Source organism: Gobio gobio (genome assembly GCF_949357685.1).
Source record: "Gobio gobio genome assembly, chromosome: 19".
In the NCBI taxonomy this organism is placed as follows: domain Eukaryota; kingdom Metazoa; phylum Chordata; class Actinopteri; order Cypriniformes; family Gobionidae; genus Gobio; species Gobio gobio.
The window spans coordinates 34788791-34800327 of NC_137112.1; the positions used below are offsets into that span (position 1 = coordinate 34788791).

Genomic DNA, 11537 nt, shown 5'->3' on the forward strand with positions numbered 1-11537 from the left:
TTAATAAAACTGGTTGTGCTCTTTGTAAGGGTGCTTAGAAAATCAGGATTTTTGGAGCCGATACTGATCTATTTGAAGCCTTCTTTTTATCATGTAGAATTATTTATAGGGAATTTTACAGACATTCATTCAGTGCCTGAATTTTATTTCTGACAATGGGGGAACCCCAAGCCTTGACTGTAGTATTAATTCACCCGTCCTAAGCAAACATCATTTAGTGCTACTTCACTGGTCAGCCTATGAAGCATTTGCATGCTACTCACACTGAGAATAATATTGAGTATTCCTTCAAAACTCTGCAAACAGCAAACATTTTTTATGATGCAAAATTTCTAAAACTTCAGCATTTCTCAAAGAGACGTAAAAGCGCAACACTGTGGTGTTCTGGTTCAGCTTAGTTATATTAAGTAATGAAACTGCTTCAGGAAAGTGACCTAAAGCATTATTCAATTCTTCAATTAGCATAATACTATGTCAAATTAAAGTTGAAAAAGTGAAACATTAAGAGCTTTAAATCCTTTTTAAAGACATATTGAAATACAGAATAAATGCAACACTATTTAAAACAAACAGTCTGCCATTTTTAAAGGCAACTTTAACAACAAAACTTGAACTTTTCTAAAGCAACTAAACCAATTAGCTTTATTAATCAGACGTCTGCATTACAGCTTTGGCTATTCAAGACTCGCATTTGGGGAAAAAACGAACCAAAACATGGAGGGAACTGGGCAGAAATTGCTCTCTGGAGCACAGAGCATGGATAATTGTCCATCTTTAGCAAGTTATTAGGGCTTCTCCAGAAGTGCATTTGTAACTACAGCTGAGTGTGCAGTAAGCTAAAGTAATTAAAATGGTTATTAAATGGTTTATTAGTGCAGCTTGATTATGATTATTTAAGCTGTGTAATCTAGGTAAAATCCTTTCCCTGCTCACAAGCATCCATGTCTCTGCTGAACAAGAGAGTCTCCTTTACCTTTAGTATGCACTAAGTGAAATATTCTGTGATGCTCTACTGTTTTAAGAGACACAAGATACACAAAGTCCTTACATTCCACTGTGACGCACCCTTGCAGACCAGCCTGTTTCGCCAAGGACAAATAGGCAATGCAGCAAGAATTTTTTCTGCAGTCATACCAAAAGGAATGAATATACACCAAGGTGTATCCCCAAACATTTCACTGACGTGCCTGTGGTGAACAGAGGGCATGTGTAGTCAAATAGGTAATGCCGTATGGTTAATGAAAGTGACTGACAACATGCAACCTACTGAAACCACAAAATGCTACAGTAGATTGGGAAGGAGGTCAGTCAAACCAATGCAAGAGGCCAAAAAGGCAGCCAAGGCCCCATTTGCACCCGTGAAACACTTGATCTGGATGGTAGAGCGGGTCTCCAGCCAGGTAATGGGGGCGGATGACACATAATCTGTCCACTGCACTGCATATCTGGAGTTCCAACTGCTGTTGGATCTGCCAGTGCAGCACAGCACAGACCAACATCTAACAAAGTTCTCTGTACACGGAGAGACTGGTAGAGCTCTGGCAGTGTATTTCAGCATTAATAAAAAATGAAAGTATAGTGCTTCGGTAGATCCGCACTCCTCTTCCCAGGGGTGGGGGGTTGTTTGAAAAACTCTGAACCAGTGCAGCATTCCCATATCCACCCATATCTAGTGAGGGGCTCTTTAAAAATTCATTAATTTACAGCAAAAATAGATTAAAGCACCCAGCTGAGCAAAACTCAAAATTTGGCTCCTGAATAACATTAATAATAAAACAGCTCCCAAAAGCCCCGGGGGTTTCGCCTGAAGAAACTGTGTTGGCTTCAGCTCACCTCGTAACACCTTGTGAAAAGCTATCTTTTTTTTCGTATTTGCTAAAATATTTTAATTGTCATTCACTGAATCTGATCATTGCCCTGAAAATGCGATCTAGCCCAAAAATGCCTGGCCATGAAACTGCAGTTACTGTAATTGCCCTGGTCAGTTCTAAATGAGGTTCACTTAAGTGCAATTATCCCCCAGTGATCTTTCACATAAAGAGACTTCTTGTACATGAAAAAGTGGGCTCACACAATATGACTGCAAACATTCAAATTGGTATCATAGATGAATGGCTTCATAGCTCATCTGCATTCTAGTGATGAACGGCTTTGCTAATGAAGACCGAGCTACTTACTGACTCTCACCACTAGCACAGCAAGGCTTCATATTGGATTTTGCCATAACAAGAGCTTCGGCATGCAAGGCATTATTGCAACAGCTTGAAATAGACAATACAAAATAGGGATGATCCAAAATGGTTGACCAAGACAACCAACAACCGATTTATTAGTGCGACTGACAAGTGGGACGCCATTGGTACAGTTTAAGGTGACAAAATGTGATGTTCAGTGAAGTTTTGTTTGTGCATTAACAGAAAACAACATGTCCTAAAAAGATCAATATTGGGATTTAAGAATCAACATTTGGTTCATCAGTTGAAATCGAGAAATCAATATTGCCAACACAGCCCTATATCTAACAGCTTTTAAAGGATTAGTTCATCCAAAAATGAAAATTATCCCATGATTTACTCACCAACGGAAGTTTGCTATTTTAGTCTATAAAGTTTTAAATAGGGATATTTTTCTTACACAAACACGCCACTTCACTTCAGAAGGCCTTTATTAACCCCCCGGATCCGTGTGAAGCACTTTTATGATGATAGATGCACTTTTATGGACTACAAAAAACGACCCATCAAGTCAATGCCATTATTATGCTTGGGTTAGCCAGGACTTTTTTAATATAATTTATTCATCTGAAAGAGGAATGTCATATACAATTAATTACCTTAGAACCGCAGGTCCCCTTACAGTGAAGTCGCCATTTTGCGCCGACATGTTTCTACAGTAGCCCTATAGGGACAAACTGCTCAACAGAGCGCTAGTCACTCTCTGCTGACTCAGACAACGACATCTTTGTCCTGTGTCGGCCACCGTAACTTCTCTATGTGCTTCGAAAGGGAGGGGTGAGTGATGGGCGGTTGCAATTCACAACCTCACCACTACATGCCGCTAAAATTTACACACTGCACCTTTAAATAATACAACCCAAGTGTCCTGGACCTCCTTGACACTGATTAGCTGACTAGTGTTTCAGAGAATCACAGACTAATCAATTATGAAAATATGTTCTTTATCAAATCCCTAAAAAGAAAGAGGCTGTAACAATAATGGTGGCAGCTTGTCTGAATCAACACTGCTTACCAGAATGTAAATGATTCTGCATTTAACTAATAAAGCCTAATTATTTTAACACTAGCATTGCAAGAGTGCTATGCTCTGGCTAATTTCTATGCTTAACAAGCACCAACACGTACTGACAACCACTGAGGGTAACAGGAAGTAAAAGATGATAATACATAATAGAGTAGCAATAAACATTATTTTTATCAAGATATTTAAAGTCATCGCCAGAGGAAGAGTAGGAGCAATGTAACAAGCGGTTACCTGATGGGCGGTTTCTGATCTGGGGAAGCCATGCATTTAGCTTGCCTGGACCCCATTTACCAACAGGGGTCTGATAACTTCATCTCACGGACTGCCATTTGAATAATCACTTCAACAAGGGGGAAAAATTAAAAGCCTCTGAGTGAGACAGGGCTGGGCAAAGGGCCACCGCTGAATTCCAAATGAGCAATTGGTATGCGAAAGGTGAGGGGTTGTCTCTTCTTTGCCCACGTCAGTGCTCAATCTACACACGCCTTACTACTAATTCAATGTCATTACGGTGCTTTTTAACATTACAAATTAAAATCTGTCTGACTGTGAAAATCTAATGGGGAAAATGGGAAGCAAACCACTTGTTGCAACCAGACAGAAAATGATACACTGGTTTCACACGACACAAATGTAAGAGAACAGATGTTTGTGCGGCACAGCTGGAAAAAGGCTTAACTTTTCTAAATGTGGGACAAAATCTCATCAACCAATTCAGCGGAGGGGGGAAAAAAAATTGCTAATGCCTCAAAAAACACTGTAAACAGTGTAACGGTAAAGACAGCTCATTATACTGAACACCATATAGCTCCAACGTATAAAAAAATAATAACACAGTCACCAAAGATCTAAAGCACCATACAATGGCCCATTTGGCACGTAGCCTATGGCGTCGTTTAGCGATGATAAAGGTGGTGGAATGCATAAAGCCAGCAGTTTCCAGGTGAGTTTAGACATAGCGGCAGGATGCCCACTGAGGCCTGAGGGCAAGACGGAGACGAGTCTGTATGCAATGCTGCAGCCGAGGCCTCGTCAGATCCTGGCATGGGAACAGTTATGCTACGCTACAACAGATGCCATGCTTGTGCTCTTTAACAGCTCCCATTCCAGCCCATTTAGCAAAGCACTAATGAACAACATACAGAACAAGTTGAAAGATAAAAGACACTTAAGGGCTAATACCTTTCTTAAGACAGGATTTAAAACCAGAGTAACAAAAACTTCTTTCATGGCTTTTCTCAATCGGCTTCACTGTGATATCGGCTAAGACGTAAAAAAAGCTTTAGTACAAATGCAATCAGATTAACAGAATATTAACACTAATAATGAATCATTCATGTTATGCATGTAATATCCTTATGCATTAATATAAAAATGTAAAGATGTGAACCATATCAGTTGTACTCTTATGAAGAGAGAAGAATTTTAAACTTGACCGACTAAACATTTAACCATTATATTATAACATTTAAATATTTATCGAACAAAACAAGTATTATCTGCTAATCAATTCATAGGTTTTTCTTGTGTTCTCAGTCACTTTCCACCCTGTTAGTCTTTTCTAATATCTATTTATAATATACATTTAACTAACAAATGTCAGGTCCCTAAAGACATTATCCTCCAGGAAATGACATTTTGGTGGGAAAACAACAGCAAAACCATGAGCAAGCAAGCAGCAATGAATTTGGTTATGTATGGTATTAGCCGATCAAATTTAATAAAATTGCATAAATTGGTATCCTGGTTATTAAAGATTTACAATAAAAAAAGAGAGAGAGAGAGGCCTGAGTTTGACCAAAACATATAGCCTGATAGGGGTGGGCGATTGCCGGTAGACACGATTAACCGTGTCTATCATCTCTATCGCGGTAATGCTCACATGGCGTTGCTGTGGTGTGTCGTCTCGAAAGATGATCATTAGAATGTAACTTTAATAGGAAATGTATATTTTATTTACAGTTTTTTGTTGTTGTGGTTTTCTTTTAGATTTGATTACTTTATACAATATGTAGTATCTACTTCTATAGGCCTATCTAGTGCTTGAAGTTTAATTTGTCTTTGTTCTATTGTAGCTTTTCGTCCTATTGCTTGTAATTATTTTCTTTGTTCCTCTTTTATCACTGACTGTGTACTTGTCTTTAGTGAGCTTGAGTTTTTTTTTTACTTATGTCAGTTAGGCTAATATTCATTTTTATGTGATTTTGAAATTGGAGAGAAGATTTATGAAATATCAATTCAATTTTGATATCATAACTTTATTTAAAGCAAAAATAACTATTAAGTGATACATATCATTATTGTGAAATCATATAGTGATATAAGATTTTGATATCGCCCAACCCTATAGCCTGAAAGTCTGATGAAACATTTTATATTAATACAAAAAGCTATAGAGATCAAAATGCACAGCATAACTTGCATGATTTGAATCATTTTTTAAACAAATGTAACAATGTTTTTGAAGCAATAATTGTAAATACTAAAAGGCATCAGTTTCAGCACAAGAACCACCAGGCATGTTCTGACAGGCAACTGATGGTTCAATCATTTTCTGCGTTCTGTGAGCTGACAACCCAAAGACAAACAAGTCTGGTGCTAACGTGAATCTTTCACACTATTGTACTGCCACACTGACTGGGTGGGGAAAATATGTCTCGGGTAGTTCACATGTGTCTATCATTCAATATTTTAAGCATGCTGGTGCATAATTCAACATCTCTCCATTCGTATACTCTACTCTTTTAGTGAATGGGGGGGGGGGGTGTCCCATTATAACTAATAGAATGCTGATGGTCAAACTTTATCAGGCCATAACAAATGTAACGTGCATGCAAAAATATGCAGACAGGTTGTCTTTGTTAACTACAAGCAAAACCATTGTTTTTCATGCACTGGTGAATTTTGGGCTATTTTGCTCCATAACATGTTTTCAGACTAGTCGAAAGAAAATCATTTAAATGTTTAGTTTATTACACTGTCTCTATACGCACATGTACATTTTCATTAAAATATATAAGATATGTTTTTTTTTGCCAGAAATCTCCACTTCAATAGCACTTACAGCAAACTTTCCCATCTATATTCTGATGTTTTTACAGCGGGGTTTGTTAATATATCATATGGCTGATTTATATGTATTCCTAAAAAACATGATGAAAATTATTTCTTTTCTGACTGCTGACAGTGTTTTCTGATTTAGTTTCAAGTTTATTTGTCATATGCACAAGATGTCAGTGACCGTTTGCACTTTGAAATGCTTGCTTGTCATTCTACAGCAGAAATTACAGATACAAATACTAACATTAAAAACATGGAAGAAAATAATTCAATATGTGGACTGTTATGAAGACATATCCTGTATCCTTTAAAATCTAATGTCAACTAAATGTAAACATTTTTTACAAATTACAATTTATGCAAATGAGCACAGATTTTACTAGATAACTACTTTTTGAATATTTCAACATACCATTTCAGAAAACTTGCAAAACATAACTGTCACATTGTACTGTGATTAATCATCTGGGGAGGTATAGTGATATCCATGTGATACCCATCACCTGTGGTGTCGTGGATGTCATATTTTGGTAGCTTCATGTAAATTATAAACGTTAGACATCGCGATATAAACAACATGAGGCACATTCAACACAGAGCACAACATGACAGTAAAGGTCTCTATTTGCAGTAGCTAGAGGGGAAACCCCAAATACAGACAGCGGGTTACATTCCAGCTGCTGACTAGACGAAGGACCAGTCTTGCATTGACTAGATATGCCAGCCAAGGTTGCCTAGATATAATGTGTATGAAATCTTGCAGATGTGGCTCTATATAATATCCGAGAAGTATTATCACTCGTCGTCGAAATTCACCTAAGTTATACTGCTAATTCATACACCATATGCTGACAGAAGAACTCATGTACAATTTCATTCAGTCAAACTAAAAATTTCAATACCACTCCATAAACAATCTAACATCTCTGGTTAGCACAAAAACAGAGCTCGTGTGCATATTAATGGCACCACAAGTTGGCCAGGATTCGTATTTAAAATGACACGCAGCTGCCGCGCGTCTGTTTCCAAAATATTAATAGATACGGCCTCCACCTCCAACTACTGTTAGTTGACAGGACCTAAAGTTGCTCGTTTGGCAGTACCCGGTCGAAAAGCCCCCTTCCAGCTCGCCTTACTGACCGAGTTCCAGTCACAAATATTTCACGTCAGACGCCTGTCAGATAACGCAAACAAATAGCAGGCGAGCTAAAGTAAAGCTGGCGGCTAATTAGCAGCTCACTCTCGCTACCTGTCTGACAAAAACCGTATTGGCGGCTAGCTGGCTTGCTAACTAAACTTGTTCTCCTGTCACAGTGGAGCTTGCAGTGTCCCCACCTGCCCCCGACCGACGGCGGCAGCGGCAGCAACATACCACTTGAGGCCTGAACGTTCGTCCTCCCGCTCTACTCAGAACTTCAGCACCACACAACTAACAGTTAAAGTCGTCCATTTTTCGCGGGCCCTGACTTCAACTTCGCGAGCTCCATGTCGCGAGCTTGTAACGTTCACCAGCACTCACCCAGGCTCGTGTCCGCTACTGGAGGCCAGTGCAGGTCTGTCAAAGTTAGCCGTCCCCTCCCCTTCCTTTTTTCGATCACTGCTCCCTCTCTCTCCTCGAAATGAGCCTCAGCTCTCCGTGTTTATCGTGGGTTTGGACCCGCAATCCCTTTACCGGTTTGTCCGTGGCGTCTCCTAGCTTCTCCGCCTCTCTCTCGCTCGTTCGTCTTTCTCTCTGAATAGCTAACATCCGGGGACTGAGCGGATCAAAAATCCGGAACTACTTTTGGGCATTAGCCGGAGAACGGCCCACTGTACCAAGCTGCGACAGGGCTTGCAGCCGGAAAGTAGTGCCTTTAGTGTACACAAAAACATCGTCAAAATATAATGATGATTATTATGACTTTTGCACATTTATCATTATCATAATAAGCATAATCGTATCGTACAATAAAACTGACTTCGAATATTAAATGTTCTAATCGATTCATAAGAAACTTTACTGCCATTAACAAAGCAGATCATAAAGCCTCTGTCGAATGAGTTGCGGTAGTACCCACGATTTTTTGTAATTAGTAGGTGTCTCGAGGAAGAAAAATATTACCTTTTTTGTACCCCAAGTGTTTCTGTTTTCAAATAAAGGCTTCTTTATTTTTTGTATTTTATTCCATTGTTAATTCATCTTTTTCATAATTGTGAATCTTTTAATAAAGAGTTAGGTAATATCTTAAGCTATATTTTTAGAATGGGTAAATATAAAATTCGCAATACTAAGTTTTTATAACCCAAGCCCTTAATGTTTGCAAAATGACAGTTTTTAGCTGTAGAAATACTTATAATTTCCCATTGCTTAAACAATGCTGCCCCCTGTGAACCTGGAAGTGGACTACATATTTTACAAATATTTTGTAGTTCATTGTTCCTACAAAGCCTACAATGCAATGTTTTCTCTCTTCCCCTTTCCATTTTTTATTTTATTTTATTTTATTTAATTATTTATTTTTTGTATATTGGATGGAACATTAGATCGCTGCATAGTAAATTAAATACATCAAATAAATAACGTATACTGTCCTTCTTGTATCTTTTATCTCTGTTTTCTTGTGTGGTTCTTTTGTCTTTCATATTACTGTGTTCCATGATCCACATAAAAGCGGAGGGTTATCTAAAAACCTTTATTTTGAAATTTACACAGCAGCCCTCTGACAGAGCCAATCACAACAGCCAAAGCTGCGCATGCGCATACTCAAACGCTATAAGTGTAGGAACTGCTCCTGCTGATCTGTCACACACTCAGTTCAAGTTTATTAAGGTCATTCGCAAGTTAATTATATTCTTTCGCGTTTTATTTGTGAGTGAGAAAACAGGTAAACCTTTGGTTATCTTATTTTGTTATTTTATCAATATCAGCGCGATAACAAGCAAACACTGACAGCGATAATGTTTATATTTTTATGTAGCAACACATACGATTAGTGTAGTAAAGAAAATACATTAGTTTTTGTCAGGTGAAAGTCATATTAATTATGATACTCTTTCTGGTTTTGGAATTGGTGCAAGTTAAGTGTGATTTCATCTGACCTTTATTTAATAGTTGACCAACAACAGTATATTGATACAGTGCTGCTCAGTGACAATTATGTAGCATGTAATGCCATATTATTTTGGGTATGGAATGTGTCAGATGATCATCTTTAGCATATTTTTAATTCAAAATTTGCATTCATAACCCCATGCCTATTGATAACACTTCGATAGCTGAATGTTTTTTTTTCTTCAGGTTTACAATGGCCCACTCTGACCCCTCATCCTCAAGTGCAGTGGATGAAAGACTGTCTAAAGAATTTACGGTCCCCTCTCATGTGGAGGATGTCAGGAAACTCATGACAGAGTTTGCTGAACATCACAGATCGGCCGGCCACAGAGTAGTTCTGATCACCTCTGGAGGAACTAAAGTCCCTCTGGAATCCCGAACGGTACGATTCCTGGACAACTTCAGCAGTGGTCGGCGAGGGGCATCCTCTGCGGAGTATTTCCTGGACTCAGGCTATGCAGTGATCTTTCTGCACAGGCATCGTTCTCTCTACCCATACACTCGTCTATACACAGGGGTCAATTTACTGGATAGCTTACTATTAGAGACTGATAAGGAGGACACTGGTCAGATCCTGGTGGATCAGAACACACTTCCAAACATTGCAAAGGTTTTAAAGCGCTATCAGGCTGTGAAAGCAGCAGGATTACTGCTGCCGGTGGAATTCAACACCTTGTCTGAGTACCTCCATCTTCTCAAAGCTGCAGCCCAAGCATTAAGCTGCATAGGTGAACAAAGCCACTTTTTGATTACTTTAAGCCGAATACATTTTTAGTGGGATTATTAGTAATTATTACTAATTCAGTTTTTCCCTCCTAGGGTCCAAGGCTATGTTTTATTTGGCTGCTGCTGTTTCTGATTTCTATATCCCAGCATCTGAAATGCCAGAACATAAAATTCAGTCCTCTAACGGGCCACTTCAGGTGTTGTATGAAAATACAAATATTAATTCTGTCTGCTAGGACAGGGGTTTTCAATCTTTTAGAAACCATGTGATAATATTTGTTCAAGGGACCCCGATTTTAAAATCAGCTATATAAAGACCCAATTTATGAAAAAAAGTTATAATAAATATGTAAAACATTTAGTTTTTATTATGTTACATTACTTCTTTCTACTCACTATAATACTGTACTGTTTGATGTATTATTTATTTAAATTCATTTATTTAAATCTATTTATTAATACATTTTTGTTTTTCTCTAAACTTTTCCCAGCACTCCTTTGCAGAAAACCCCTGTGCTGCTCTACATTCAGTTCATCTAGGCTCCAAACAAAATATGACAAGTCACTCATCTTCTTATGTTATTTAGATAAGTATGAAGATGGTTCCCAAGATGTTGTCCCCATTGGTGAAAGACTGGGCACCTCAGGCATTTGTCACCTCTTTCAAGCTGGAAACAGACCCCTCCATCCTTTTGGAGCGAGCACGGCGAGCCTTAGAAACATACAACCACCAGGCAGTGGTTGCGAATGTTCTTGACACACGCCGTGGTTATGTGGTCGTCGTCACCAAAGACACGCAACACGAGCTGGTCCTCACAGATGAGGAAGTGCAGAAAGAGGTAGAGATTGAGGACAGGATTGTCAGTAATCTGACTGCGGCACACAGTCAATTTATGTCTGAAGTATAAAAAGTATGAGCGATTTCATAGCATGTAGGCTCAAGTTGCTCTGTCAGGCAGATGTTGGATTTTTTTTGTTGTCTTCTAACAATTATGGTTAGAATTTGAACAGAGAAGAAAAATTGACTTGTTTGTGGTCATTCCGATCAACGTCTGCAAATTCGGAAAGTTCTCTGTTGTGAAATTAAGTTGCTAATCGAATCATTTCCTTTATATTAATTTCTTCTGTACAAAGATATCTGCAAACGTTTTATTTTAGTTACATTCTTTGGGCTTTAATCATAATTTAAAAATAAAATGATATATGGTCGGTGGATATCCTAAATTTGCCTTTGCTTAGTGTCTTAAATCTGTTCTTACAAATCTGTCTGTCTGTAACAAATCACACTTTAACAGCTGCTGATGTAAATTAAATTAAAAATACGTATAAAAATGTTTCTGCAATAAACATTTAACACTTCAGTTCTTTTGAAGTACATTTTTGAATAGGAAAATATCCA

The 11537-nt window shown here is 38.2% G+C and overlaps 2 protein-coding genes across 6 annotated transcripts in view; one reads left to right on the top strand and one right to left on the bottom strand.

Moving 5' to 3' along the window:
• The window catches only part of foxj3 (forkhead box J3), a 125259-nt gene extending 117182 nt beyond the window's left edge, over window positions 1–8077 (bottom strand). For both annotated transcript variants that reach the window (XM_079844821.1, XM_079844820.1), the window contains exon 1: window positions 7841–8077. The gene's annotated coding sequence lies outside the window, so the exon portion shown is untranslated. The remainder of the gene's footprint in view (window positions 1–7840) is intronic.
• Window positions 8078–9058: 981 nt separating this feature from the next.
• Window positions 9059–11499, top strand: ppcs (phosphopantothenoylcysteine synthetase). 4 transcript variants are annotated; one of them, XM_079844337.1, is made up of 4 exons: window positions 9059–9185; window positions 9599–10140; window positions 10232–10335; window positions 10726–11499. In XM_079844337.1, the coding sequence occupies exons 2-4, from the start codon at window positions 9606–9608 to the stop codon at window positions 11044–11046; spliced, it is 960 nt and encodes a 319-aa protein (XP_079700463.1). In that variant the 5' UTR covers window positions 9059–9185; window positions 9599–9605; the 3' UTR covers window positions 11047–11499. The 4 variants fall into 4 exon arrangements, with proteins under 4 accessions (XP_079700463.1, XP_079700466.1, XP_079700465.1 ...); XM_079844340.1 differs by having other exon boundaries at window positions 9061–9169; XM_079844339.1 differs by having other exon boundaries at window positions 9061–9130.
• The last annotated feature ends 38 nt before the right edge of the window (window positions 11500–11537 follow it).

Excerpts from the sequence above, each read along its gene's own strand:
- ppcs (XM_079844337.1), top strand. The coding sequence starts at position 9,606 with ATGGCCCACTCTGACCCCTCATCCTCAAGTGCAGTGGATGAAAGACTG. Across the intron at positions 10,141-10,231 it reads CCAAGCATTAAGCTGCATAG|GGTCCAAGGCTATGTTTTAT; the intron begins GTGAACAAAGCC and ends TTTCCCTCCTAG. Across the intron at positions 10,336-10,725 it reads CCTCTAACGGGCCACTTCAG|ATAAGTATGAAGATGGTTCC; the intron begins GTGTTGTATGAA and ends TATGTTATTTAG.